This window comes from Narcine bancroftii, chromosome 4, assembly GCF_036971445.1.
Source record: "Narcine bancroftii isolate sNarBan1 chromosome 4, sNarBan1.hap1, whole genome shotgun sequence".
NCBI classification, from domain to species: domain Eukaryota; kingdom Metazoa; phylum Chordata; class Chondrichthyes; order Torpediniformes; family Narcinidae; genus Narcine; species Narcine bancroftii.
The window spans coordinates 88962732-88990330 of record NC_091472.1 but is presented as its reverse complement, the minus strand read 5'-3'; the positions used below and the strand labels follow the sequence as shown (position 1 = coordinate 88990330).

At 40.4% G+C, this 27599-nt stretch overlaps 1 protein-coding gene across 1 annotated transcript in view; it reads left to right on the top strand.

Moving 5' to 3' along the window:
• Positions 1–27599, top strand: part of abhd12 (abhydrolase domain containing 12, lysophospholipase) — a 161641-nt gene that overhangs the window by 11355 nt on the left and 122687 nt on the right. The window contains exons 2-3 of the mRNA XM_069931906.1: positions 16041–16165; positions 17620–17725. Of these exons, the coding sequence (XP_069788007.1) occupies positions 16041–16165; positions 17620–17725 (231 nt within the window). The remainder of the gene's footprint in view (positions 1–16040; positions 16166–17619; positions 17726–27599) is intronic.

The following is a 27599-nucleotide window of genomic DNA, read 5'->3' as shown; positions in this document are numbered from 1 at the left end:
GCACAGAATTTAACATTTATGAATTTTCACTAGGCTTTGATGCTTGAAAGGTAAATGATTACAGCTCAGGAAGGTGCTTGTCAGTTTTCAGAGAGAGATTTGTTGCTCATTGTACACAAACTGATTCCTTCTGATCAGCCACTTCATCGTCTTGCTGAAGAAACTTGCCCCATCAGGATTTTCCGGATGATAACATCTTTCTTTCAGGTCACCACAGAGTCCTTTTCTATTGCCAGCCATCTCCTTTTGTATGGAGCATAAGGGCTTTGAACAGGCTGAATTCCCAACCTGTCTTCAAAATGGGGTTTTCCACAAGCTTGCCAGCTTGTCCTGTTCTAGTCCCAGCTGTTGCTGCTGAACTGTAGAATTGAATTCTCTGTCTTTCTCTCTCTCTCTCTCTCTCTCTCCTTGAAAAACCACATGACCTTCTTAGAACAGCAAACTGCATTCAGACAGACTGCAGCACTGGATCTAATTTTCTAAGTCCGTTCATCTGTTGCTTTCCAAAACAATAATCCATTACTCCACAGTATGTCCAATTAACACCTACTTGTGAAGTCTTTATAGTTTTTACAAAGGCTCTGAGAGCCTGGACTGTCTGGCTTGAGCCAAGCTCTTGCTTTTTAAATGAGATCTGTTTTGAAGTGTTTGTATCTGTTTGTGACCTAACTAAAAACCTCACAATCTATCTTCCAAAAGCATATCTATACACAGTATTAAAATATAACCTAATCCAACACCGGAGTCAGCAGAGAAAATCATTGGAGTCTCTCTTCCTACCATAACAGACATCTACAATGCATGCAAAAGGCAAATAACATTGTGAAAGACTTATCCCACCGCTCTTGTAAACTTATCTCCCTTCTGCCATCTGAAAGGAGGTACCGTAGCACTCGGGCCCACACATTCAGATTGTGTGACAGTTTTTTCTTCCATCCCCCCCCCCCCTCCCCCAAGCCATTAGGCTTCTCCATTCCTAGAACATATGTGTACTAGTATATCATGGATTTTTATTTGTAATATGACTTAATATTTAACTATTTATGTAAATTGCTCTATGGTCCTGGAGAAACGCTATCTTATCTTTACTGTGCATTGTGTTAGTAATTATGGTATGAACGACAAATAAAGGTGACTTGACTTTTGAAGAAAGAAGAACCTTGCACTTTGTTGTGCCTTTCACTCCTTGAGTATTTCTTGGCAAGCATGAAGATTCCCAAAAGTGGAGTCAATATAGTGGGAAACATAGCAACCAATTTGTTTACAAATAGAAATGTTATAATGACTGAAAATGTTGGTGATATTCAGCAGATAAGATAGCATCTGTGATGAGAGAAAGAGACCTGATCAATGCTTTTTATTTCTCCACCACTTTTGCAGTGTCATGGAGGTTTGTTGGAGGAGAGAATTTTCTCTTTTATCATATGCTATAATGACCTGCTGGCTCTCTCATGCATTTTCTAATTTTATTTGATATTTGCAGTGTTTTGTTTTTCAGTATGCTGACATATTTAATGTTGACCCCTTCTGTAACTTTGCAGAAAATCACACATCTGAAGTATCGACAACTGTATGAAGAGAATCTTGTTCCTTTGTTTCAATTATGTTTTTGAGACAGAATTAACTGTACTACCAAAAGACTGAGCAATGTTTCAAGATAAGTTTCTTCTGGACACACTTTGTTCTCAGCAAATTTTCTAGAATGAATGGAAAGCAAGTGCAAGTTCTTATGCAAAACCATCAGTTTTTAGCTCAATACACCAAGAATTGATTTGTTAATATTGTGTTCTTTTCTAATTGCTCAGAGTTGATTCAGTCAGGCAGCAGACATTTCAGCAATTTACCACTTGTAATACATATTGCTGATCGTATGCAAGGTTATAATTTTAAAAATGATTAATTGAAGTGATAATCCCAAGGGAATGTACTTTGCTGAACACCTGGTACACCATGCTTAAATAAGAAACATCAGTTCCTTATCGTATAGATTCTAGTTTTATCCAAACAATTTAATGTTTGAGCCTTTGCTTCTGCTACTTCATAGTTGGAAGTCTGATTTTTGTACTCTGAGGTAATCATCTCAATAATTAAGTTGGTTGCTTGTTGTAATTAGTTTTCGATAGCCAAACTAGCAGAAACCAGATATTGGTTCTGGTGACCTAATGGAAACTAGGCCTTTTGTTACTGTGTGTGCATTGTAGATCATCTTAATTGGGTGACGATGTAATAATTTGTCATGTACTTTCTAGACATTTTGATGCATGGTATGTCAAATTGCTATTTTGTTTTCTCTGCTTGCATAATCAATTTTATATTTATAAGCTACTCTAAAATCCTGTTTGTTTTTAAATGTGTACAAATATGTACTTGCCATAGGAATTAATGTTTGAAATATTAGTTTATTATTAAGTTTCTAAGTTTTTTCAGACTCTGAGAAGCTTCATATTATAACTGCTTCTAAATCATTTTTTCTCCTTTGGCATTGCACCAATATATGCCGTTTAACATACAGAAATTGAATAATAACTGGCCAGGATTGTATTACGTAGAGATAATGGATACCCAGGAGGGATTACTGTGCAGTAATTCCATCAAGGGAATTCAGATAGTATCGTAAATAACGTGCAAGAGATTAGCTAACAGCTTTGAGATTTTTGGCATGATAGACTATAATATTTTTACATGACATAATTTAGTAATTTCAGGTAGAAATAGTAGCATAGTCAAAGAATTGTCCAGCACAGAAACAGGCCCTTCGGCCAACTCATCCATGCCAACACTGATGCCTTCCAGTGCTGATCCCATTAGCCTCCATGAGGTCCATATTCCTCTACTCCTTACCCATCCAAGTACCTATTCAAATTCCCAAATTTTCAAATGGCAGATTTTTTTCCCCTGCATTCCCTATGCTGACTCCTCTTTAATAAAGCCTCTGCCTTTGTTTTCTACTATTCATGTGTAGCTCACTTGCTTGTCATTTTCTGGCTTAGTTCTACTGCCCTTTTTAAAAAAAATAAAAAATAAAAAAATAGATAAAAATGACTAACTGTCCTCCACTTTTTATAACCTAACCTGTAAGCTCATGAAAATTCAGAAGTCTCCATTAGAGCCCCAGCAATCTCCTTTGCTTCACTTAGTGCTCTGGGATAGATCTGGTCAGGTCCTGGGAACTTAGCCACTTTAATGTGTACCAATATCATTTAACACTTCCTCCTTTCTGACATGCACATGTTCCAGAATATCAGCATTCCCCTTCCTTCTCCACACCTTTTATCTTGGTGCATACCAATGAGATGTTGTAGCAACTGTGTCGCGGTGTGAAATGAAGATTGAGAAGATAATCAGACATAGTTGAGTTGAAGTTCAGTAAAAGTCATTTACTCAGTCACACACAGTGCGTTCCAAATGATGTCATTGCATTGTGACATCATGATGTCATTTGGAACCTCCTGAGCCAGTTTGATTAAGCCTCCGGTGAGCTGCTACATGCCCCCCCCCCCCCACCCCCCAGAACTGACGATAGGAGGCTACACCTCTGGTGACATTACTGTACACTGCTCTTAGGCGGTTGTCAACGCATTTACATCAGGGGTCATAGCAAGGGCCGATCAAGGTCGCGATGAGCGGGCTTTAGTAGGTCAATTGTAAATGTCTCTGGATGCCCCCCAATGTCCAGTAAGAAGTTGTATGCTATTTTCTTAGCACTCTGAAGGGGACCTCATACGGCTCTATAAGAGTGGCCCGTGTGGACCTCTACGCACAAACACAAACTCTCAGTCCTTTGGGATGAAGGGTGTCATTGTTCCATACCTTGATGTGGGAACTGGGGCCACTTTTCCAAGCTGCTCCCTCAGTCTGCCTAAGACTTCAGTCAGTAGCACCTCCTCTCCTTGTCCTGTGGGCACAAACTCCCCAGGAACCAACTCGGCTAATGAGGAGTTGAGATTCTCCTTGGATGCCATTCTTATTCCCAGGAAGATCCAGGGCAGCTCAATCACCCAATCAGGTACCTAGAGGTGGGTCATCAGTGCAGCCTTCATGAGCCTATGGAACCGCTCCACCAGGCCATTTGACTGCGGATGGTAGGCTGTCATATGATGGAGCTGCATTCCCAAAATATCCCAGAATGTGGAGATAAATTGTGGGCCTCTGTCAGAGGTGATATGTGTGGGTAGGCTGAACTGATAAACCCAGGCAAAAATAAAAGCGCTGATGCATGAATCGGTCAATGAGTCCATCATAAGAACTGCCTCCAGCCACCTAGTGAATCTGTCTATGACCACTAACAAGTACCTAGACCCTCGTGACACCAGAAGCGAGCCAACAACGTCGACATGCTTGTGGGTCGAATCTGCGGTGCAGTGGTTGGAAAGGCTGAAGTAGCGCCTTCACTTGCCTTTGCACTTTTGCAGATTAGCATTCCATGCATGTCTTTGCCCAGTATGTGAGCTGCTTTTTGAGTCCATGCCATTCAAACTTGTCGGCTATCAGGTGTCAGGCTCGGGCGTGTAGAGGAGGTCCTTGGGTGAGGATGTGATGTGTGGTGCCATGTTTGGGTGTAACAGTGGAGAACTGGGGGAGTGACAATGTCTAGAAACTCTGCAAGAAGTTTGGCAAATTCGTTGTTCAAGTAATCCATGGCGTCTAGTTGCAAGGCAGAAAGTCTGGAACATTGTGGTGTTCACCAACCAGCAAGCTTTTAAGTCCACTATCAGTGAATAGGCTTTGAGGAAGTCGGCACCCAGCAACGGCTGGGACACAGCAGCAAGAATGAACTTCCATGTGAACTTAATGCTGCTGAATTTCAGGGGTATAGCCCATATAACGTATGTACGAATTGAACTGTTATTCACTGCAGTGAGCACTGGACCCACGCTCCTGGTACAGGTGTCAAAGTCTGAAGGAGGAAGGGCACAACCGCATCCATGTCGACTAGAAATTTGTGCTGGGAGAGTTCATCCCAGATGTAGAGTAGTCTGTTATGGTGGCCAGCCGCCATAGCTATTAGCGATGACTGGCCATGGCATTTTCCCAGAAAAGTGCAAGGGGGTTGGCGGCACTGAGCTCCAGAACTCCAGCATTGATGGTAAAAACACCAGGTTGTTGTCACGGAGTCATGCTTATCCGGGGAAACATGTGCCCTTGTCACCAATAGTTGTGGAGCCTAGGCCTTTGGGTTGTTATGAGCCCAGAGGACCCATAAACCCAGCAGCAATAGATATTCACCAAGACAAATGATTACTTAAACAAAAGTTGCTTTTAATTATCTTTAAACTTGAAAACAGAATCACACTTTAACTTATCACTATTAACTAACCTAACTTAACCCCCTTCTAATTCTAAGCGTATGTGTATGTAATGTGTATATAAGTTCAGAAAAGTTATTTGATTCACCGTCCAATCTTACTTTTCATTCCTCCAAGTTTACTGGTTGCAGGCAATTCTTATACTGTGTACAGAATTTAACATTTATGAAGTTCACCAGGCTTTGATGCTAGAAAGGTAAATGGTTACTGCTCAGGGAGGTTCTTGTCAGTTTTCAGAGAGAGATTTGTTACTCGCTGGACACCCACAACTGATTCCTTCTGATCAGCCTCTTCAGTTTCTTGCTGAAGAAACTTGCCCCATCAGGGTTTTCCAGATGATAATTTTTTTTTCAGTTCACCACTGAGTTCCTTTTTGTTTCCCTTATTCAAAGTGAAACATTAGGCAGCCAGTCCTATCCTCTTGCATGAACCACAAGGGCTTTGTCCAGCCTGAATGAAGCGCTCACAACCTGTCTTCCAAATGGGGTTTCCACAAGCTTGTCAGCTTGTCCTGTTCCAGTCCCAGCTGCTGCTGCTGACTGTAAAACTGCAGAACTGAATCTCTCTCTCTCTCTCTCTCTCACCCACACATTGAGAAAAAGCCTGTTTTTCTCTCTGCAAACCACATGACCCTCTTAGTACAGCAAGTTCCACTCTAGATGAGTTCTTTTATCTGTTGCCTTTTTGTCAATAACAATCCATTAGTGAAGTCTCTTGGGCACTCTCCAAAGCTTTTGCAAAGGCTCTTGGAGCCAGCCTGCTAGCATGAGCAGAGCTCCAGTATATTAAATAAGACCTGTTTTAAAGTGTTTGTATGTGACCTACACTAAAAAACCTGCCCCAATTTATCTCCCAAAAACACATCTATAATCTGTCACAGGGTGTGACATAGCACTAATTTCTCTGGGCCTTGAGCCTTGCTGTTTCATGCACCACAGAATGTCTGTGGTGCCATTGATACAGAGGAGCTGTGCAGCTCGCTTGCACTGTGAGAGACTGTAAATTGGAAGAGGAGGGCTTTTAGGGCTTTGTACTTGCTGAGAGCTGGTGGGTCCTGAAGGAAATCCACTACTTGACCAGCCATGTCCTGGTCAAGAGAGCTTACCACATGATAGTACTTAGTGGTATCCACTTCTACTTTGTGAATGAAGAACTGTGCCTCAGCCTGCCTGAACCAAACTTCAGGTTGGGTGGTCTAAAAGACCGGCAGTTTGAGCAAAACCTCTGCGTTGTCCATGTTGGGTCCAAAATCCTTTCGGTCTGTCGGGGGTCACCAATGTAGCAACTGTGTTGTAGTGCGAAATTAAAAACGAGAAAATGATCAGAAGTAGTAGAGTCGAAGTTCAGTAAAAGTTGTTACTCAATCACTGGCAGATTTTTTAAACCCCGCGTGTTCCAAATGTTGTCATTGTATTGTGATGTAATTATGCACTCGAAACCTCCTGAGCTGGTTTGATTGAGCCACCGGTGAACCACTACAATGTATTCATTTAGGATCATGCTCTTACTGTCTGGGATCCACACATAGATTTTCTTTTTTAGCCCCAGAGGGGACTTACTCTTCCCTCGCTCCCCTCTTGCTTCTAATATGTTTATCAAAGGTTTTGGGGTTCTTAATCTGCTTGTCAAGGCTAATTTTACCAATCCTTTTTACCCTTGCAGAGACCAGGTGACTCTGAGCTCTCATTATCTCGCATTTTAACACACTCCCCACCCCCCACCACTCCCTCACATGGATTTTTTCTCTCTGAAAGCAGCTCACAATTCATGATCATTCCAATTTACACATTTTTGTATTTAGAATGTAGATTATATTACCACATGGAGTGATTGAAGGGAGTTAAAGATGGGGTGAGAATTTTGTGAAGTACAATCATCTGCAATGATCTTTAGTAATCCTTCTGTGATGTAGTAAATTATTATTAACCATGGATGAGAACATGAAACTTGACCATCCATACAAGACTACTCTTACATTTCAGTGCAGATATTTCAGTTGATTTTCTGTATTTTGAACATACTTTTGATAAATTGTGAGTACCTAGACACTATTATATTTAGAATAATGTAGGTATCTTTGCACAAATGTTTTGGTAGTTTTCTCCTCTTGCCACATTCTCTGTCTAGCTAAATACCTAAACTTTTATTTTGTCTGGGGCTGGATTCGAACTTGTGCTTTAATAACATTGCGCTAATTGCTATGCTAACTGCTGCCCTGAATATTAAACATCTGGGAACAGGATTCAACGATAAAGCAGTCAGTGGATAACATGTGTTTTGTTTTAATTTAAATTGTATTCAAATAATACACCAGTGTACCTTCAAGAAAAGGGAAAACTATCTGCAACCTTAAAAAAAATTCTAATCACTGTTTCGACTGATGCATAATAAAACTGAGGAGGCTGTAAATCGAAAATAAAAACAGAAGCTGCTGGAAACATTGAGCATGTCAGTCACCATCTGAGGAAAGAGAACTAACTGGTGAATATTTTGGGTCTGGACCCTTCAGAACTGAAAAAGAGAAAAACAAGTTTGGTTAAACTAGTAGAGATGATTGGGAGGCTGAAGGATGGGGGTGGTGAGGGATGCGGTAAAGGGAAATCTCTTGTAAGGTGAGACTGGGTGACCTAATTAAATCTCAGCTGCCCCTGCCCCCTCATTCTCTGCTTCTTAACTGTTTCTCTCTTTCTAGATTAGGTTGTCCCTTTATTATATTCTCATTTCTCTTCCCACATTCTGTGCCTGGCTTGCTGAGTGTTTACAGCATTTCGGTATTTGGTTACATTGAAGGTGGAAGTAGAAAAAGTAATGGAATTTTAATCAGAAGATATAATAGAAAATGTATGGAATTGTATGGCCTGCTTCTCTGTTCTAAGTACTGTTCTGTGTTTTTAAAAATAAATGAGTAATAAATGAGTATCTTTGTCTGGAATTTCTTGTGTTTAATCCAAAAGCTCTTGATATGCTAGGTGTTCTGCATAACACTTTCTTGCACAGCGACGTATTTCACAACTTTAACTTGGTCTTTTGTTGATGATATTGTATTTTCTTGATTGCATGCTGTTTAAAATTCTTGAAGGAAAATATTAAGTGGGAAAATAATTGTGATCTTATCCATCATGTGCAGACGGTGCTTTTGTCAGCATTATTTTTTGATTTGGAGTGATTTCTGCCAAACTCTCTGGACTACACTACCACTGTTAGTCATAAGCCCCTTTCACACTGCCAAGTACATGTGGGTTGAAGTGGCCAATTAGGGGAGTCTGTAGTGAGTAATCTGATGGTGTGAAAGGTCCCAACTGGGCTTTGATTCTTGGTGGAGGCGAGTGTCAGAGCATGGCTGAGTTGACTCATTAATCACTTGGTGGCAGTGTGAATGGTCTACGCGACTTACTGGTACCATTAGTGCCTGCATGCTTGTGTCAGTTTGGCAGTTATATTTCACAGTGTGGCCAGTCGCACTCTGACAGCCCAGCAGACTGCACAATTATATTTCACAGTGTCAGTGGGGCCATCAGCAGGGCCGGTAGCGGACTACTTTTCATCTTAGGCAAGGCCAACTACTTGCACCTCCTCAAAAAAAAATTGAAGTGTTACCTGCGATTGTTCAGCTGTTCACTGCAGGAATCTGAACCATCCACTCAGGGTTTAGCGTTGAACAGCAACTCAGGAACTGGTTGTGGGGGGGGGGGGGTGGGAGTGGGAAATGGGAGGCAGACAGGGGAACAGGGACTAGGGAATAAGTGAGGGGGTGAAGCAGTGGGTAGGGGGAGGACAGGGACTGGTGGGAGAGAGTAGGGATCGGGGTGAGGACTTGGGTAGGGAGGGGAGGAAGCGGAGACTGGGGAAGTGGGGGGAAGAAGCAAAGACCAGAGTGGAGGGGAGGGAAGCATTGAGATGGAGTGATGCACTGGGCTCCAGCGACCCAACAGCAAGCCAATGTGGCCAGGGGCAAGAAAGGGCATTTGCACCCACAGCCCCCTCATGGAGCTGCTATCCAGAGGACTCCAAAACCCAGCAGCAATAAAGTTCACTAAGACAAATGATTACTTAAACAAAAGTTGCTTTTAATTTTCTTTAAGCATAAAAACAGGATCAAACTTATTACTATTAACTTAACCCCCCCTTCTAATTCTAAGCGAACGTGTATGTAAAGTTCTTTGATTCACAGACCAATCATTCACTTCTCACTTCTCCAAGTTCACCAGTATCAGGCAATTCTTATACTGTGCACAGAATTTAACATTTGTGAATTTTCACCAAGCTCTGGTGCTTAAAATTAAATGGTGAACACTCAGGAAGGTTCTTGTTGGTTTCAGAGAGAGATTTGTTGCTTGTTGGACACACACAAACTGATTTACTTCCATCAGTCACTTCAGTGTCTTGCCAAAGAAACTCGCCCCATCAGGGTTTTCCAAGTGATAACCTCTTCTTCCAGGGACCACAGAGTTCCTCACCTTTCCCTTATTTAAAGAGAAACGCTCTAGCCAGCCATTTCCTCTTGTAAGGACTACAAGTCCTTTCAACAGGCTGACTCAGAACTTTCATCTCTTTCTCTCGCGCCTTCTCTCTCACGTGCGCTCTCTCACTCTTTTCACCCCCTTGCAAAACCAGAACTCCTTGCAGGGCTCCAAACCCAATCTTTGAAAGTTCTTATCAGCACTTGAACCCACACTCCATTTGCACCTGCTTTTGAAAATTCCTTCCAAAACAGTCCTATTGTCTTTTGAAAAGCCACTGGTGCCTGCATCACTGGCTTCAGCCAATCTCTTGCATTTTAAATGAGATGTGAAGTGTTGACCGGAGCACCTGGGGGAAAACCCATGCAGGTCAGGGGAGAATGTACAAACTTCTTATAGACAGCACCAGATTTGAACCTGGACCACTACCATTGCTCTCTCCTGTTGAGCTCTAGGTTATGAATTGCTGTATTGTGTCTTTGGCACCATTCTTCTTTGCAATATAGTTGTGAATCAACTCAACTTAAAACTGTTCTAAAATGGTGACAATCATCATTAATTTTGAAAACAGTTGTAAACTATTTAAAATGTGCTCAGTTTGCTCAGGAGAAGCAACATTTTGTTCATTTTAAAAAGGATTTGGAAATCAGAAACCTATTGTTTTATTAGAATAACAAATCCAAAAGTCAAGCATCCATCGTTCAAATAACAAAAGCTCTTGTAAATTGCTTTGTATTGTGAATAACTGGACCATTGCTTTAAAGTCATTTTCTCTTTAGTATTTTTTTATTAGTGCCTAAGAAGTGCTTGTAGGATTAATATTGACATTCCCCACCATTAACCATTCTTTTTCTCATACTGATGCTGCATGTTCTGTCGTGTTTTCTCCAGTGTTTAGCCTCCGTGCTGTCCTCACATACTGTACATTACCAGTGCTCTCCATAATTTTTCGGACAAAGACTTTTTTCCTTTATTTGCCCCTGTGCTTCACAGTTTTACATTTGTAATCAAATAATTGACATGAAATTAAAGTGCACATTTCAGATTTTACTAAAGGTTATTTGTATCCATTTTGATTTGACCATGTAGAAATTATAGCACATTTTTAAATATGTAATCCCCTCGTTTCAGGGCACCATAATATTTGGGACATAGCAATGTTTAGTTCTTCGTTGCATATTCCCTTGCATGCAATGACTGCATAAAATCTTTGATTAATAGATATCACCAGGTGCTGAGTATCTTCCCTGGTGAGATGATGCCAGGCTTCTACTGCAGCCTTCTTCAGCTCCACCTAGTTTTGGGGAATTGTCCCCTTAAATTATTTTTTTCAGATTATGGAAGGCATGCTCAATTGGATTTTGATCGGGTGACTGACTTGGCCATTCAAAAATGTTCCAGTTTTTAGCTTTGAAAATCTCTTTTGTTGCTTTAGCAGTATGTTTGGGATCATTATCTTGATGTAGGATGAAGCACCATCCAATGTGTTTGGAGGCATTTACTCGAATTTGAGCAGATAAAATGTTTCTATACAACTCGTAATTCATTTTGCTGCTACCATCAGCAGTTACATCATCAATGAAGATTAGTGTGCCTGTACCTGTGGCAACCATACATGCCCAGGCCATAACATCCCCACCATCATTTTTCACAGATGAGATGGTACGCTTTGGATCTTGGGCAGTTCCTTTACGCTTCCACACTTTGCTCTTGCCATCACTCTGATACAGCTTAATCTTGGTCTCATCTGTCCACAGGATATTTTTCCAGAATTCTACATGCTCTTTTAAATGCTTCTTGACGAAGTGTAATCTGGCCATCCTTTCTGTAGCTAACTAGTGGTTTGCATCTGTATTTCTGTTCATGAAGCTTTCTGCAGACAATCTTCTTTCTTTGGCTTGGCTTCGCGGACGAAGATTTATGGAGGGGGTAAAAGTCCACGTCAGCTGCAGGCTCGATTGTGGCTGACCAGTCCGATGCGGGACAGGTTGCAGCGGTTGCAGGGAAAAATTGGTTGGTTGGGGTTGGGTGTTGGGCTTTTCCTCCTTTGTCTTTTGTCAGTGAGGTGGGCTCTGCGGTCTTCTTCAAAGGAGGTTGCTGCCCGCCAAACTGTGAGGCTCCAAGATGCACGGTTTGAGGCGATATCAGCCCACTGGCGGTGGTCAATGTGGCAGGCACCAAGAGATTTCTTTAGGCAGTCCTTGTACCTCTTCTTTGGTGCACCTCTGTCACGGTGGCCAGTGGAGAGCTCGCCATATAACACGATCTTGGGAAGGCAATGGTCCTCCATTCTGGAGACGTGACCTACCCAGCGCAGATGGATCTTCAGCAGCGTGGATTCGATGCTGTTGGCCTCTGCCATCTCGAGTACTTCGATGTTAGGGATGAAGTCGCTCCAATGAATTTTGAGGATGGAGCGGAGACAACGCTGGTGGAAGCGTTCTAGGAGCCGTAGGTGATGCCGGTAGAGGACCCATGATTCGGAGCCGAACAGGAGTGTGGGTATGACCACGGCTCTGTATACGCTAATCTTTGTGAGGTTTTTCAGTTGGTTGTTTTTTCAGACTCTTTTGTGTAGTCTTCCAAAGGCGCTATTTGCCTTGGAGAGTCTGTTGTCTATCTCGTTGACGATCCTTGCATCTGATGAAATGGTGCAGCCGAGATAGGTAAACTGGTTGACCGTTTTGAGTTTTGTGTGCCCGATGGAGATGTGGGGGTGCTGGTAGTCATGGTGGGGAGCTGCTGATGGAGGACCTCAGTTTTCTTCAGGCTGACTTGCAGGCCAAACGTTTTGGCAGTTTCCGCAAAACAGGACGTCAAGCGCTGAAGAGCTGCCTCTGAATGGGCAACTAAAGCGGCAGACAATAGTTATTGGCATATCCTCGCTTGTAGGCTTTTTCTTCTTATTGAAGTTCCAAACTGTTGATTTTGGTATCCTAAGGTCTGGGTGATGTCTCTTAATGTTTTGTTTTTTTTCACCTCAATGACTTCGTTGACACAACTTTGGCCCTCGTGTTTAAAAAAAAAAAAAAAAAATGGAAATTACAGTCTCCAAAGATGATCAAAAGCTGAGAAGCAAGCTAGCTCTCATATACCTGCACCGATGAAGCAATTAAACTTTCTTGCATACTCACAAACACCTGTGAAGCCAAATGTCCCAAACATTATGGTGCCCTGAAATGAGGGGATGGGACTATGTGTAAAAATTGCTGTACTTTCTACAAGATCAAATCAAAATTTATACAAATAACCTTGAATAAAATCTGGAATGTGCACTTCAATCACACATCAATTGTTTGATTACAAATTTAAAATTGCGGAGCACAGGGCAAATGAAGAGAAATGTCTTTGTCCCAAATGTTATGGAGGCACTGTAGTTGTAGCTCATGTTTTGGATAGATTGTCACTCCATTCCTTTCTTTCCCTACCTTCCACCCCAAAACTCCAATCGCTTTTCACTCCCTAGTTATTGTCTGAGCATGACATAGGCCTAAATAATTGGGTGTATTATGAGCCCAGAAGACCCCAAAATCCAGCAGAAATAGATATTCACCAAGACAAATGGTTATTTAAACAAAGGTTCCTTTTAATTTTCTTTAAATATGAAAACAGAATCACACTTTAACTTATCACAATTGACTTTACTTACCTAACTTAACCCCCTTTTAATTCTAAGTACACGTGTATGTAATGTGTGTGTAAGTTCAGAAAAGTTCTTTGGTTCACAGTCCAATCTCACTTCTCATTCCTCCAAGTTCACTGGTTGCAGGCAATTCTGATACTGTGCACAGAATTTAACATTTATAAAATTCACCAGGCTTTGGTGCTTGAAAGGTAAATGGTTACTGCTCAGGAAGGTTCTTGTCGGTTTTCAGAGAGAGATTTGTTGTTTGCTGGATTCCCACAACATTCCTTTTGATCAGCCACTTCAGTGCCTTGCTGAAGAAACTTGTCCCATTAGAGTTTTCCAGATGATAACTTTGTCCAGGACACCACTGAGTTCCTTTTTGTTTCCTTTATTTCAAGTGCAACATTAGGCAGCCAGTCCTCTCCTCTTGTATGAACCACAAGGGCTTTGACCAGGCTGAACTCTCTCTCTCTCTCTCTCTCTCTCTTTCTCTTTCTCTTTCTCTTTCTCTCTCTCTTTCTTTCTCTCTCTCTTTCTTTCTCTCTCTCTTTCTTTCTCTCTCTCTCTCTCTCTCTTTCTCTTTCTTTCTCTCTCTCTTTCTCTCTCTCTTTCTCTCTCTCTTCTCTCTTCTCTCTCTTTCTCTCTCTCTTCTCTCTCTCTTCTCTCTCTTTCTCTTCTCTCATCTCCTCTCTCTTCTCTCTCTCTTTCTCTCTCTCTTTCTCTCTCTCTTCTCTCTCTCTTTCTCTCTCTCTTTCTCTCTCTCTTTCTCTCTCTCTTTCTCTCTCTCTTTCTCTCTCTCTTTCTCTCTCTCTTTCTCTCTCCTCTTTCTCTCTCTCTTTCTCTCTCTCTTTCTCTCTCTCTTCTCTCTCTCTTTCTCTCTCTCTTTCTCTCTCTCTCTCTCTCTCTCTCTCTCTCTCTCTCTCTCTCTGTGTGAAAACCACAGACCTTCTTAGAACAGTCAACTGCACTCAGACAGACTGTGGCTTCGGACCTAATCTTCCAAGTTGTTCATCTGTTGTTTTCCAAAACAATAATCCATTACTCCACAGCCTGTCCAATTAACATCGACTCGTGAAATCCTTTATCGACACTGTTCAAAGTTTCTGAAAGGCTCCTGGAGCCTGGACTGTCTGCTTGAGCAAACCTCTGCCATTTTAAATAAGATCTGTGTTAAAGTGTTTGTATGTGATCTACACTAAAAAACCTGCCACAATTTATCTCCTTTAAAACATAAAATATAACATTATCCATCACAATATTTTATGGATTTTGGCCTGCTGATCATGAAAATCACCTTTAAAACATTTCCTATCACATTCCAATTTTTTTTTAGATGTAACCTATTTTTGTGATTTCCTGTCATATTTTGCGTCTACTAATATATTGCCCACAAAGCAGGGTGATTTGGTCAGTCCTAATATGCCTGGTCATGCACTCAATGCAGGTGCTATACAAATGTTATCTTGGGCCTGGCTGGGCATGCATGGAAGTCATTTAAAAATGGTGAGGATATTCTTTGCAATCACAGAGCACCAAATTGCATCCAGCTGATTGACAACCTGTATCAAACATATAAAACCATGAAGTCCCATTTTCTGCATTCGCAATTAGATTTCTTCCCTGATGATCTTGATGCAGTCAGTGATGAGCATAGTGAAAGGTTTCCCCAGGACACTGCGAGTGTGGAAAAGTGGTATTAGGGCAACTGGAATCCATCAATGCTAGCTGACTGCTATCATTGCCACGAGAGGCATCAGAGGCTGAGTACATACAAGAATCAACAGCAAAGCATTTTTACATCAGTTGAACTATCGTGTAATGCATCATTGTGGGATATTGACTTGGAGGATGCACAAAAAAGATTTGTTAAGATAGCCCTAGCTGTAGCAAAAAAATGTATTATGTCAACCTGGAAATTGGAAGATAATTTGAAAATACAACAATGGTATATAGAAATGAATAAATGTATTCCATTAGAAAAAATAACATATAGTTTAAGAAATAATATTGAAATATTCGAACAAGTATGGGAGCCTTACATTAAATACAATAGCGAAAACCTACCGGGAACAAACATTACCTAAGTTGATGGAAGGAGAAGAAAAGAAAAGAATGGACTCAGTAGAATTTCTGGTGTATTTTTGTTGAATGACAACATTGTCTAACTGAATTAATGCAACCTAGATTGTATAACTAAAATGGATGAGAGGGGGGGGGATGGGGGGGTGGCTTGGGAGGAGGGAGGGGGGAGGGAGAAAAAGTCACTGTAAATGTGTGGAAAAGAAAAAGTGTATATCATGGCTATTGTGATTTATGGTGTGAAAAATAAAAAATTAAAAAAAAAAAAATGCATCATTGTGGGATTAAACATGCTAAATTCAATAAAAGTTAATTTAATGTTTCGCCAACTTCCCAGGTGATGCAGCAAATCTGAAATTTGTGTTCAGCTTGAAGTTGTCAATCATATCCCCAATTTTTTTTTAAACAGTAACCAAACCTTTTGTGGGGGGAAAAAAATTGTGTCCAGTGTTACTTATGTGTACATATTACTGATCTACTTTATTCACAATATATCATAGAATTGATGAATAAAATGCTTAGCCTGTTGGCAGAGTAACATTTTTTCCACTTTCCTTTCTGTTTTAGACGATCTCGCTTGTTGAACAGAATCAAGAAAGTAATGTTGTGGTTCTTAGCAGTATACATAAGCATTCCTTTCATAGTAAAACTATGTCCAGCAATTCAAGCCAAGCTAGTCTTCTTAAATTTTGGTGAGTATTACACAGTATCCTACTGGTTAGCAATTCAAAAAATGAGACCACTGTAAAAACATTGGACAGTGACAGAGGAGAGAAATCTTTGATTGCTAGGTTCAAGTTGTAATATTCTTTCCCCAGATTCCACAGTTTTGCTACTTGTTAATCATTTATTTAAAAACCTTTATTAAGGTTATCTCTTTGACCAAGCTTTTGAGAAGGTGTTTAGAATATTTTATGATTTGCACAGAAACAGAGTAGCCATTCACTTTAGGTTATGTTAAAATAGATTTTCATGCTCCTTTTAATAGTATTGTCAGATTTTATTACCAAATACATCAAAGTCTTTGAGCTTTGTACCTATTCTGGTGAACTTGGATCTTGCTTATTTTTAAATATTTTTTCTTCTCTTCATTCTCCCTGGGTTTTGTCTCTTGGGTTTTTACAGTTCCTAATTCCTAAACTTTTCTAAAACTAAGCAACCTTGTTGGTTAAAGTTCAAGTAGTTCCCTATGTTGAATAATGCAACAGCTATCTTTTGATTTACTTTCGTTATCTGTGGTCTTTGTTTGAGATTGGAATCAGAATGTTCTATGGAATGCCTAGTGCAGGTCTTGGTGTGGCTCTAAGAATGTTCTGTGGAATGCCTAGTGCAGGTCTTGGTGTGGCTCTAAGAGTCTGAGAATAACTATGCGTAATAAAAATAGCATCCACATGCGGTAATTTAGGCCTTTTAATTGTTTTCTGTGGGTCAATGTTTAGTTTTTTCCACCTTTAAATTAAACAGTTGGATTGCGCAGATTGAAAACTCAGAAGTGTTGTCTGTGCTGGCTTTTCAAAGTACTCACTACAATGTAAATACACTTTGTGAAATAATACAGAAAGGTATCCAAGTGCAATCCTGCAGATCTGCCTTAAAGGGATCACAAGCATTGCCTCTATTAATCTATAACTCAGTATGATAGGATTTTATATTAATGCATGTGGATATTTCAGGGAAAAAAACATTTATTGACTATCCTTAATTGCCCTTAATATAAGAGTAAACTACACTGGTAGTTTAATGGTCACCATTATTGAAATAAGTTTTCATCCAAATTTACATAATTATTGGAACTCTATTTCCAAGGCTGCCATGGTGAAATTTACATTCCCATCTATATAAATTACTGTACAGTAATTTCACTGCTGTGCTCTCTTAATCTGTACATAAAGTATTTTTTTGTGTATTATGGTACAAGAAAAATACAAATAAGCTTTTGTTTTAATTTTATGGAAAATGTCTGATGCCAGTAAATAAAACTAATCTTTCTGCAAAGAACATTTTGTATGTATTTGGGAAAGGGTTCAATTTGAAAGCAGGCATCAGAAAATCATTGTGGCTTTAAATTTAATTGCATCCAGGAAGTTTGTAATCGTTGTTGACCTAAAACCCCAAGGTATTTATAACTGTCTTTCTCTTTTTTTAGTGCGAGTCCCATATTTCATTGATTTAAAAAAACCACAGGACCAAGGGTTGAACCACACCTGGAATTTTTATCTTCAGCCTGAAAAGATGATTACTATTGGTGCTTGGTAAGTAATTAAAGAGGCTTGTAAATAACAGAACACAAGGTGCCAACCTGCCTGACCTGCTGAGCTGCTTCAAAGTGTTTCTCCAGTTTTCCTGCATTAGCAGTTATTTACCATTTATCCATTCTGCTGATTGTATGAAGTCTGTATAACATCAATGTGACACTAAACCTATTGGATTGTTGTTTGAAAAACGGATTCATCAACATCCCTCTAGGGCTTGTTTTGCTTGGTTTGATTCCACATTACCTGGTTGACCTTTAAGTGGCCCTTTGAAGTGAGCTGCCCACCTACTCGGTTGTATCAAACTGCTGCTTGGCTAGGTTCTTCACCAGCTTGGCCAATCCCCAAGATTGAATTTTGTTTTAAATGAGTATTTAATTTAGACATACAGCACTATTACAGGGTCTTTTGACCCATGAACCCAAACCACCCAAGTGATCTACAACCCCAGTGTGTTTTGAACAGTGGGAGGAAACTGGCGCACCTGGAGGAAATCCATGCAGACGTGGGGAGAACGTGCAAACACCTTACAGACTGCACCAGATTCAAACCCATGCTGCTGGCACTATAACAGTGTTATGTTAACTGTGCCGCCTGAAGTTAACTTCTTAATTTAGTTAACACCAAATTAATCTGCTGTAAGAATTGGAATTATCACAAAACAAAATGGCAGCGCTGCTGCTGGTGCAAGACCCTGTAGAGTGAGGAGAGGAGACGCAGTGCTCCTCCTCAGGGCTCCAACACCCAGCCCAACTATTGATGGCTCTGTACAGGCTTTAAACAGCCTGTTAAGGGAGTCAACGGTAGTTTATTTTAAAATCCTGTGACTATGGGGTCTGGGCCCAAGCCAACAGCTCCTGTGTTCGGCAGCAGCCTTGAGGCCTTGCAGACTCCAGAGAAGTGGAGGACTAGTGCAGGGCACAACCAAACGGGGAGATCACACCCCTTTTGGGAAGGAGGAGCTTGAGATAACCCACGGGATGGTGACCATAGCGGTTGACCAGTGAGGGGCTTCACAGCTGAAGAACACCCAAGTGGTGGACTGTTGATGACTCAAGGCGAGGAGCCCACACAAGCTGCTGGTGATTGAGGTCAAAGGACTCTAGAGACTAGCTTGAGACTGGCTGAAGGGGTACCAGGTATTGGAACCAGAATGTGACAGGGTGCCGAGAGTGCTGAAAGCTTTCTGATCGTGTCGGATGTTCGGTTCTGGAGCTTGGTTTGCCAATGATTTGGGATGGGGTCTGTGTGGCTACAGAAGCTGTGGAATGCTGGAGGTGAATCTGAGTGACTCTGGGGGGGGGCTTTTTTTATTTGCTTCTCTTTTGCTGACTGTGAGGTGCCTGACAATTTCTGCTGATGGTGAATCTGACTGCCTTCTGGCAGACTAAAGTAATTTTAAAGTGATATTATACCTGATTTATGACATGACAATAAAGGAATCTTGAAGTGTGGTTTAACCATTTGTATCTAAGCATAGATAAGGTGTGGATATTTCGTTTATTGTAATAAAGAAACTTGGGTTCTTTTAAGACAACTATACTTTATTAGCAAAAGAACTCACTCAGGACCACATGGAGGCATCCATCTTGAATCCAACTGAAGCTGGAACAACTAGTCTCCGATTCCCTCTAGTGGTCAGGAGGATCGCGAGCATTCTATCACTACATCCCCTTTCCTTGAGACTTTAACTATATGGCACACTAATGTGTATTAATTTCAAACTAAAGTTCATCAGAAACATAAGCACAACATCAGCAACACAAACCTTTTAAGTGTTTAGTTTTTTTTAAGAGATTCGGTCTGTCGGGTTTTTTGATTAAAATATGTGAATCTTCTTAACACAGATACTTGTGTTGGCTCTGCTGGACCACAACTTTCTAGCACTGGTGGTTTTTCCTCTGTTGTTGTGCAGGCTGGATTTTCTGTATTTGCCTGATCCTGCAATATCTCTTGCGTTTTCAGCAGGCACTTTCGATTCCTTCTCAGTATTTGACCATCCTCTGTTCTGACAGTGTAGGATCTTGGATTTACTTCCTCCAGCACAGTGGCCTTTTTGTCCCAAGTGTTGGAATATCTGAGTCTCACTGTGTCATGTTGTGCCAATGGCCCTAACCTTCTGCTGACTTGTCATTGTTTGCTTTTTGTCTCCATTGCAGACACTTTTGTTTCTGTTTGATATCTTCAACATCTCTGTTCTTGTTTGGGCCTGCAGAGTAAGAAAGTGATGTGCGTAGTTTACATCCCATCAGAAGCACTGCAGGTGACATGCCACAATCAAGTGGTGAAGCTCTGTAACTCGATAGAATTAGATATGGATCTGAACCACTGTCTAGTGCTTCTTGAGCAACTATGTGGACTCCTTTTTTCTCTTCTTTACAATTTGACTGTGGATGCAGAGGACTTGAAGTCACATGTCAAAAATCATACTCTTCTGCAAAGTTCTGGAATTCTCTACAACTGTAGCCTGGTCCATTGTGTGACAGATTATGTTATATTTTGTATTATCTATAGATATGTTTTAAAAGGAGATAAATTGTGTGGTTTTTTTAGTTAGGTCACAAAAAGATACAAATACTTTATAACACAGATCTTATTTAAAATGCCAGACAGTTCAGGCTCCGAGTGCCTTTGCAAAAACTTTGAAGAATGCCTATAAGGACTTCACAAATAGGTGTTAATTGGACCTGCTGTGGAGTAATGGATTATTGTTTTGGAAAGCAACTGATGAACAGACTTGGAAGATTAGGTCCGGAGCTGCAGTCTGTCTGAGTGCAGTTGGCTGTTTTAAGAGGGTCATGTGATTTTTCTCTGAATGAGAGAGAGTGTGTGTGTTCAATTCTACAGTTCAGCATCAGCAGCTAGGACTGGAACATGACAAGCTGGAAAGCTAGTGAAAAAACCCCATTTTGAAGACGGGTTGTGAGTTCAGCCTGGTCAAAGCCCATACAAGAGGAGAGGACGGGCTGCATAATGTTTCACTTGAAATAAGGGAAACCAAAAAGAACTCTGTGGTGACCTGAAAGAAAGAGGTTATCATCTGGAGATCCCTGATGGGGCAAGTTTCTTCGACATGACACTGAAGTGGCTGATCGGAAGAAATCAGTTGTGGGTGTCCAATGAGCACAAATCTCTCTCTGAAAACTGACAAGAACCTTCCTGAGCGGTAACCATTTACCTTTCAAGCACCAAAGCCTGGTGAAATTCATAAATGTTAAATTCTGTGCACAATATAAGAATTGCCTGCAACCAGTAAACTTGGAGTAGTGAGGTGAGATTGGACTGTGAACCAAAGAACTCTTCTGAACTTAAACACACATTACTTACACGTGCACTTAGAATTAGAAGGGATTAAGTTAGGTTGTTAAGTTAATGGTAATAAGTTAAAGTTTGATCCTGTTTTCATGTTTAAAGATAATTAAAAGTAACTTTTGTTTAAGTAACCATTTTTCTTAGTGAATTTCTATTGCTGTTGGGTTTTGGGGTCCTCTGGGCCCATAACAATTGTCTTTATAGACAATTTGAGAAATTCCATGTCTTGCAAAGATTAACTTCATATATTTGATTACACAAACAGCAGGCATATTAGGAAGCAGCACTATTTCCAGATAGTTCGATAAGTAGTCAATAATCAGCAAGTAATTCTTCCCATCCATGTGGAACAAATCAGTCCCAACTTTCTGCCATTGTTCTGCTTGTATGTCAGTTATTATCATGGGTTCCTTTGTCAGGTTTGTGTGATGTTTCAAACAGGTCTTACAGTTTGAAACTATCCTGTCAATATCAGCATTTATCTCTAGCCAATAAATGGCAGTTCTGGCTCTCCTCTTGCATTTTTCTATTTCAATATGCCCCTTGTGCACCCTTTTCAGCATCTCTTCAGTGATTGAGGAATGACAATTCTGTTCTGTCTGAATAGAAGCTCTTTGACAGCGTTCAGCTCGGATGTTGTAGTATTGCTGACTTTCACCTCCAGGCCATCCTTCATTCAGATTCTTTTTTTTTTTTTTTTTTTTTAAATTTTTTTATTTTTCACACCATAAATCACATTAGCCATGATATACACTATTTCTTTTCACACATATACAGTGACTTTTTCTCCCCCCCCCCCTTTCCTCCCAAACCACCCCCCCACCCCCCCCTCTCATCCATTTTAGGTATACAATCTAGGTTGCATTAATCCAGTCAGACAATGTTGTCATTCAACAAAATTACACCAGAAATTCTACTGAGTCCATTCTTTTCTTTCCTTCTCCTTCTATCAACTTAGGTAATGTTTGTCCCCGGTAGGTTTTCGCTATTGTATTTAATGTAAGGCTCCTATACTTGTTCGAATATTTCAATATTATTTCTTAACCAATATGTTATTTTTTTTTCTAATGGAATACATTTATTCATTTAAATTTGGTAGTTTCTTCCTTTTAATTTGGTTATGTATTCCATTAATATTTAAAGACATATAGTTCAGCGTAGCCCTTTTATATTTTGTTTATCTTCTCTTTCCGTTTTTCCATCATTACCTTTCCTCCTTTTCCATTTCTGTTTTCTTATTTTCAACTCTTCATAAGACAACATTCCTACAACATCTAACATTTTCCTTATTCTCCTATTTCTATCTTATTTATCCCCAATCTCCCCTTCACCTCCTGAGTTGTCCTTTATCCCTTGTCGGACAACCACATCTCCCCTCTCCATTTGGATTTGCGAATCCACTCGCAAGCGTCAACTGATTGTGCAGTGACCGCTATTTCCCCCCACCCCGCCTCCCCCAGAAAAGATTTCACTTTTCATATGTCACAAAGGTCCCTCTTTTAATTCCCTCCTTATTCTCTCTATTCCATTACCTTCCCTTATTAATTCTTGTCTATACTATCTATATTTTCCTCTAAGTACAGATACATTCATGTATGCTCATTGTCTCTATTCACTCTTATACCTCTTTACCTGCATACATATCAATCGTGATCATTTTTACTCTCATTACCCGTCTTCTTCCCTCAGTCTATTTTTGTCTTTACCCACATACATATCAGTCGTGATCATTTTAACTCTCATTACCCGTCTTCCTCCCTCAGTCTATTTTTGTAATTGTTCTGCAAATTTTCGTGCTTCTTCTGGATCCGAGAATAGTCTGTTTTGCTGTCCTGGAATAAATATTTTCAATACCGCTGGATGCTTTAGTATAAATTTATACCCTTTCTTCCATAAAATCGCCTTTGCTGTATTGAACTCTTTTCTCTTCTTTAGGAGTTCAAAACTTATATCTGGATAAATGAAGATTTTTTGCCCTTTATACTCCAGTGGTTTGTTGCCCTCTCTTACTTTTTCCATTGTCTTCTCCAGTACCTTTTCTCTTGTAGTATATCTTAGGAATTTTACTACAATAGATCTTGGTTTTTGTTGTGGTTGTGGTTTAGAGGCCAATACTCTATGTGCCCTTTCTATTTCCATTTCATGCTGTAGTTCTGGACATCCTAGGGTCTTAGGGATCCACTCTTTTATAAACTCCCTCATATTCTTGCCTTCTTCATCTTCCTTAAGGCCCACTATCTTTATGTTATTTCTTCTGTTATGGTTTTCCATTGTATCTATTTTTTGAGCTAGTAGTTCTTGTGTCTCTTTAGTTTTTTTATTAGATTTCTCCAATTTCTTTTTTAAGTCTTCTACCTCCATTTCTGCTGCTACTGCCCGCTCTTCCATCTTGTCCATTTTTTTTCCCATTTCTGTTAAGGTCATCTCCATTTTAATTATTTTCTCCTCTGTGTTGTTTATTCTTTTTCTTAAATCCTTAAATTCCTGTGTTTGCCATTCTTTAAATGATTCCATGTATCCTCTAATAAGAGCAAGTATATCCTTTACCTTGCCTCTCTTTTCTTCTTCTATTTCACCATACTCTTCCTCTTCTTCTTCCTCTGAGTTGACCATCTGTTGTTTCTTTGTTGCCCTTTCCTCCTCTTCTATCTTGTTTCTATTGTCTTCTGTGGTCTCTTCTTGCTGCAGGTGTTCTGCAGCTGTCGTTGCCGGCTGTGGAGATCGACTCCCCAGCTGGTCCCCCCTCCCGTCGGTGTGTTTTTTTTCATTCGCATCGCGCATGCGCGAAACTTCGCGCATGCGCGTTTGCGCACTTTTGTTCGGCTCTGCGAGCCATTTTTGTAGTCCATTATTTACCGACCTGAGGGAGCGGGTTTCTCTCTCCGCAGCGGGCCTCTTCGGACAGGTAAGGCCTTCACCTTTTTCCTCCTTTGTCTTCTCTTCCTCTCTTCTTACCGTTGCTTTCGACTTTTCTTTTTTTGTCGCCATCTTCTTTCCACCTTTATACTCACTTTTCTGTAACTTTTATTTCTGTGCCTTTGTGTTTTCTCTTGTTTTTCCCGACTTTTCTGGAGAGGGCTGGAGTTCACCGTCCGGCCACTACTCCATCGCGTGACTCCTCCCTTCATTCAGATTCTTGATGATCTTCTGTAGAACTGTGTCCTTTTCTGTTTCAGCTGTGATCTGCTTGGATTTCATGTCAGATGTGGGAAGAGATTCAGTGATCAGATTCACGTGGACTCGCATCTGTCTGTGGAACTCTCATTCTGTGCTTCACTCTTCATTGTTGCTCTGGACAAAGCATCAGCTAACACAAAAGTTTCCCGGGTGTGTACACGAATTCAAAGTTATGATATTGCAGCTTCATCATCAGTCTTTGGATTCTTGGCGATATATCAGAGATTTTTCTTGATTATCACTATTAATGGCTGTGATCTGTCTCTGCCACGAATGTTGGTAACCATATACATAACTGTGGAATTTCTCATCCATAAACTGGACCTAGGCCCTCTTTTTTGATCTGTGCATATCAACATTTAGATGTTGTCATCGTCCTTGATGTGTATGCTACTGGCCTCCAATCTTCTCCCACAGCTTGAAGTAATACAGCACCTATTCCATCTTTTGTCCTTCTTGATGTGTCAAAAAATGTCAAAAGTACTGGTTCTGTAGTTAAAAAGGTCTTTAGTTGTCTCCATTCTTCCTGTAGTTGTCTGTTCATTTGAATTCATATTTTTCCTGTAATAACTTCCTTAGGTACATTGTTTTGGAAGACAGGTTTGCTATGAATTTACCAATGAAAATGATCATTCCCAGCACTCTCAATATGCCTTTTTTGCCAGTGGGTCTGGGCATCTCTAAAATTGCTTTCACCTTGCTCTTGACCGGCTCCACACCTGCCTCTGATAGTTTATTTCCCAGAAAGGTGATTTTCTTCACACCAAGCTGACATTTTTCTCTGTTTAACTTTAATCCGTACTTCTAAATGCATTGTAGCACTTTGAGCCTCTTGTGTTGCTTCTGTGTGGATCCCCATAGGATCATGTCATCCATGTACACACGTACCCCATTTATGCCTTCTATGATGTGCTCCATTGTCCTGTGGAACACTTCCAGAACTGAGGAAATTCCAAAAGGCATCCTCTGACTGGTGTATCGGCCAAATTGTATATTAAATGTTCAGAATTGTGTGCTATCATCATGTGCACACTTTATTTGCTAGAAGTCCTAGGATGTATGCAATTTAGTGAAAAACCTTGGACTGGCGACCTCCTTGTAATTTCATCCTTGATCGGAATCTGATAATGTTCCCTCTTTGTATTGGCATTCAGCATTTTGGTTCCATCCACACACATAGGTCATTGTTCTTTTTCACACACACCATTTAATTCACCCATTCTGTGGGCTCCTCCACTTTCTTTATGGCCCCTAGTGCTTTCATTTGGTCGAGTTCCTGCTTGAGCTTGTCTTTTAGTGGCACTGGGATCCACCTCAGGGCATGCACTACTGGCTGTGCGTCCTCATTTAACTATATCTTATTAGATGAATAGTAGAACTCCAAACCCCTTGAAGATGTCTGGAAATTGATCCAGTATTTCTTCTATGCTGTTCTGTGCATGGTCACTGTTAATGTGGTACACCATCTTGACTAGGTTTAAGTTTTCATATGCTTTGTCACCAAGCAGTGATTCGTGTCCATCTGGGACTACTGTGAACCTGAGGTGATGCTCTTTATCTTTAACTTTCATCATAAGTTTGCATGTACCTTTCATGTCGATGCACTGTCTATTGTAGGCTTTGAGATGTGCAGGATTTGTATGGATGTATGGCTTTATCTTCATTATCCTGATGTCATGTTCACAGATTAAAATGACCTTTACCCCTGTGTCCTCTTTAAAGGAATATTTGTTCCATTTGTATGTAATGACACAGTCCACTTGTCCTGCTCGACTCTGTTCACGCTTGGTTGTTCAGTATCTTTGGTTTATAATCTTCCTGCACTATCATGATGCAAAGAGTACATCACTGAGAGTTTCTCCTTTAGTGTGTATAGTGTGCACACGTTTACAAATGAATGTCTCTCCCTTTTGTTGTTTCCTATAATTAAATTTTTGTTTATGTGTGGACACACACTGTGGCTACTGCTCTGCCTAAATTTTCACTGAACTTTTTTTGCATGCTCTAGAGCTAATTCACTGGCAGTGAGGTATATATTCATAGCTCCAACTAAGGTAAACTCTATTTCTCACAGCAACCACTCTCTTACTTTCTTATCAATAATCCCGAATGCAATTTGATCCTGGATCATTGAATCTCGAAGCAATCCAAAATTGCATGTTCTTGCTTTTAATTTCAATTTTGTTTCAAAAATATCTAAGTTATCTCCCTGTGTTTAATTTTTCTTTGGTGAACAGTGTTCATCAAACATCTCGATAATCTTGTCAAACTTATCCTGGTCAGTTGCCTCAGCAAAGAGAAATATGTTGAAAGCCTCTAGTGTTTGAGGTCCTGCCATGGTAAGTTTCAATGCAATCTTCTGTTCATCAGATTTGCTATAGAGACCAGTGGCTTGCAGGTACACCATGAACTTTTGTTTGAACAACCTCCCCTCGTGGTCAACATTTTCAGTCCAATTTACAGCGTCAGGAGTCTTTACACTTGCCACATCTCTGCTGATATCGACTGATACACTCTCTGCACATTCCTGCTGTTTCTTCCATTCCTGTGCACACTACCCACTACTGGTGCCATGAAACTTTGTTTCTTTTAAAACAACTATACTTTATTAGCTAAATAACTCACTCATGACTATGTGGAGGCAGCCATCTTAATTCTCGTGGTCAGGTATCTAGCACTCTATCACTACAAAGTGGACAGCCAGGGCAGGAATAACAAACACCATAGGACATCTGTACAAAATGAAGGGAGGAAAGTTTAAGGGTTTAAGGGGAGGTAAGTTTTATTTTACACATTGTGTGTGCCTGGAATGCCTTGCCAGTGGTGGTGATGGGGTCTGAAAAATGAGGGGCACATGGAAGAAATAAAAATAGTGTTATGAGGTAGAAGGGTTTAGTAATTTTTTTGGTAGGAATATATAGGTTGGTACAACATTGAGGGCTGAAGGACATGTACTGCATTGTAATGTTCTATCATATATACTCATGTAATGGTCAAGTTTTGGGGGACTAATTTTTAATCTTAAATTTGGGGGGGGGGGGTGCCTTTGACTTTCACACAATACTACTTTTGACCATGGAGGGTACTTGTATTGTTCAAGGCATCGGGAGCTCGGATGGCCGAGATCGGGTGGTAAGTCCACGTTCGGGACATTGGGAGCTTGGATGGGTGGGCAGCTGAGGAGAGGATCCTCGGAATAGGCATCAGGAGCTCCAGTGGTATGTCTATAATTCATTGAAAATGAGTACTACGTTTTGTTTTTGTAGATTTATCATATTTTTTATCATCAAAATGTTAGTTGTGATTGGACTAATTTTTGACAAATAACTTTAAAGGCTCCACACCAGCATGATTTAAAAAAGAAATTCTGGTTAGGGTGTTGCAC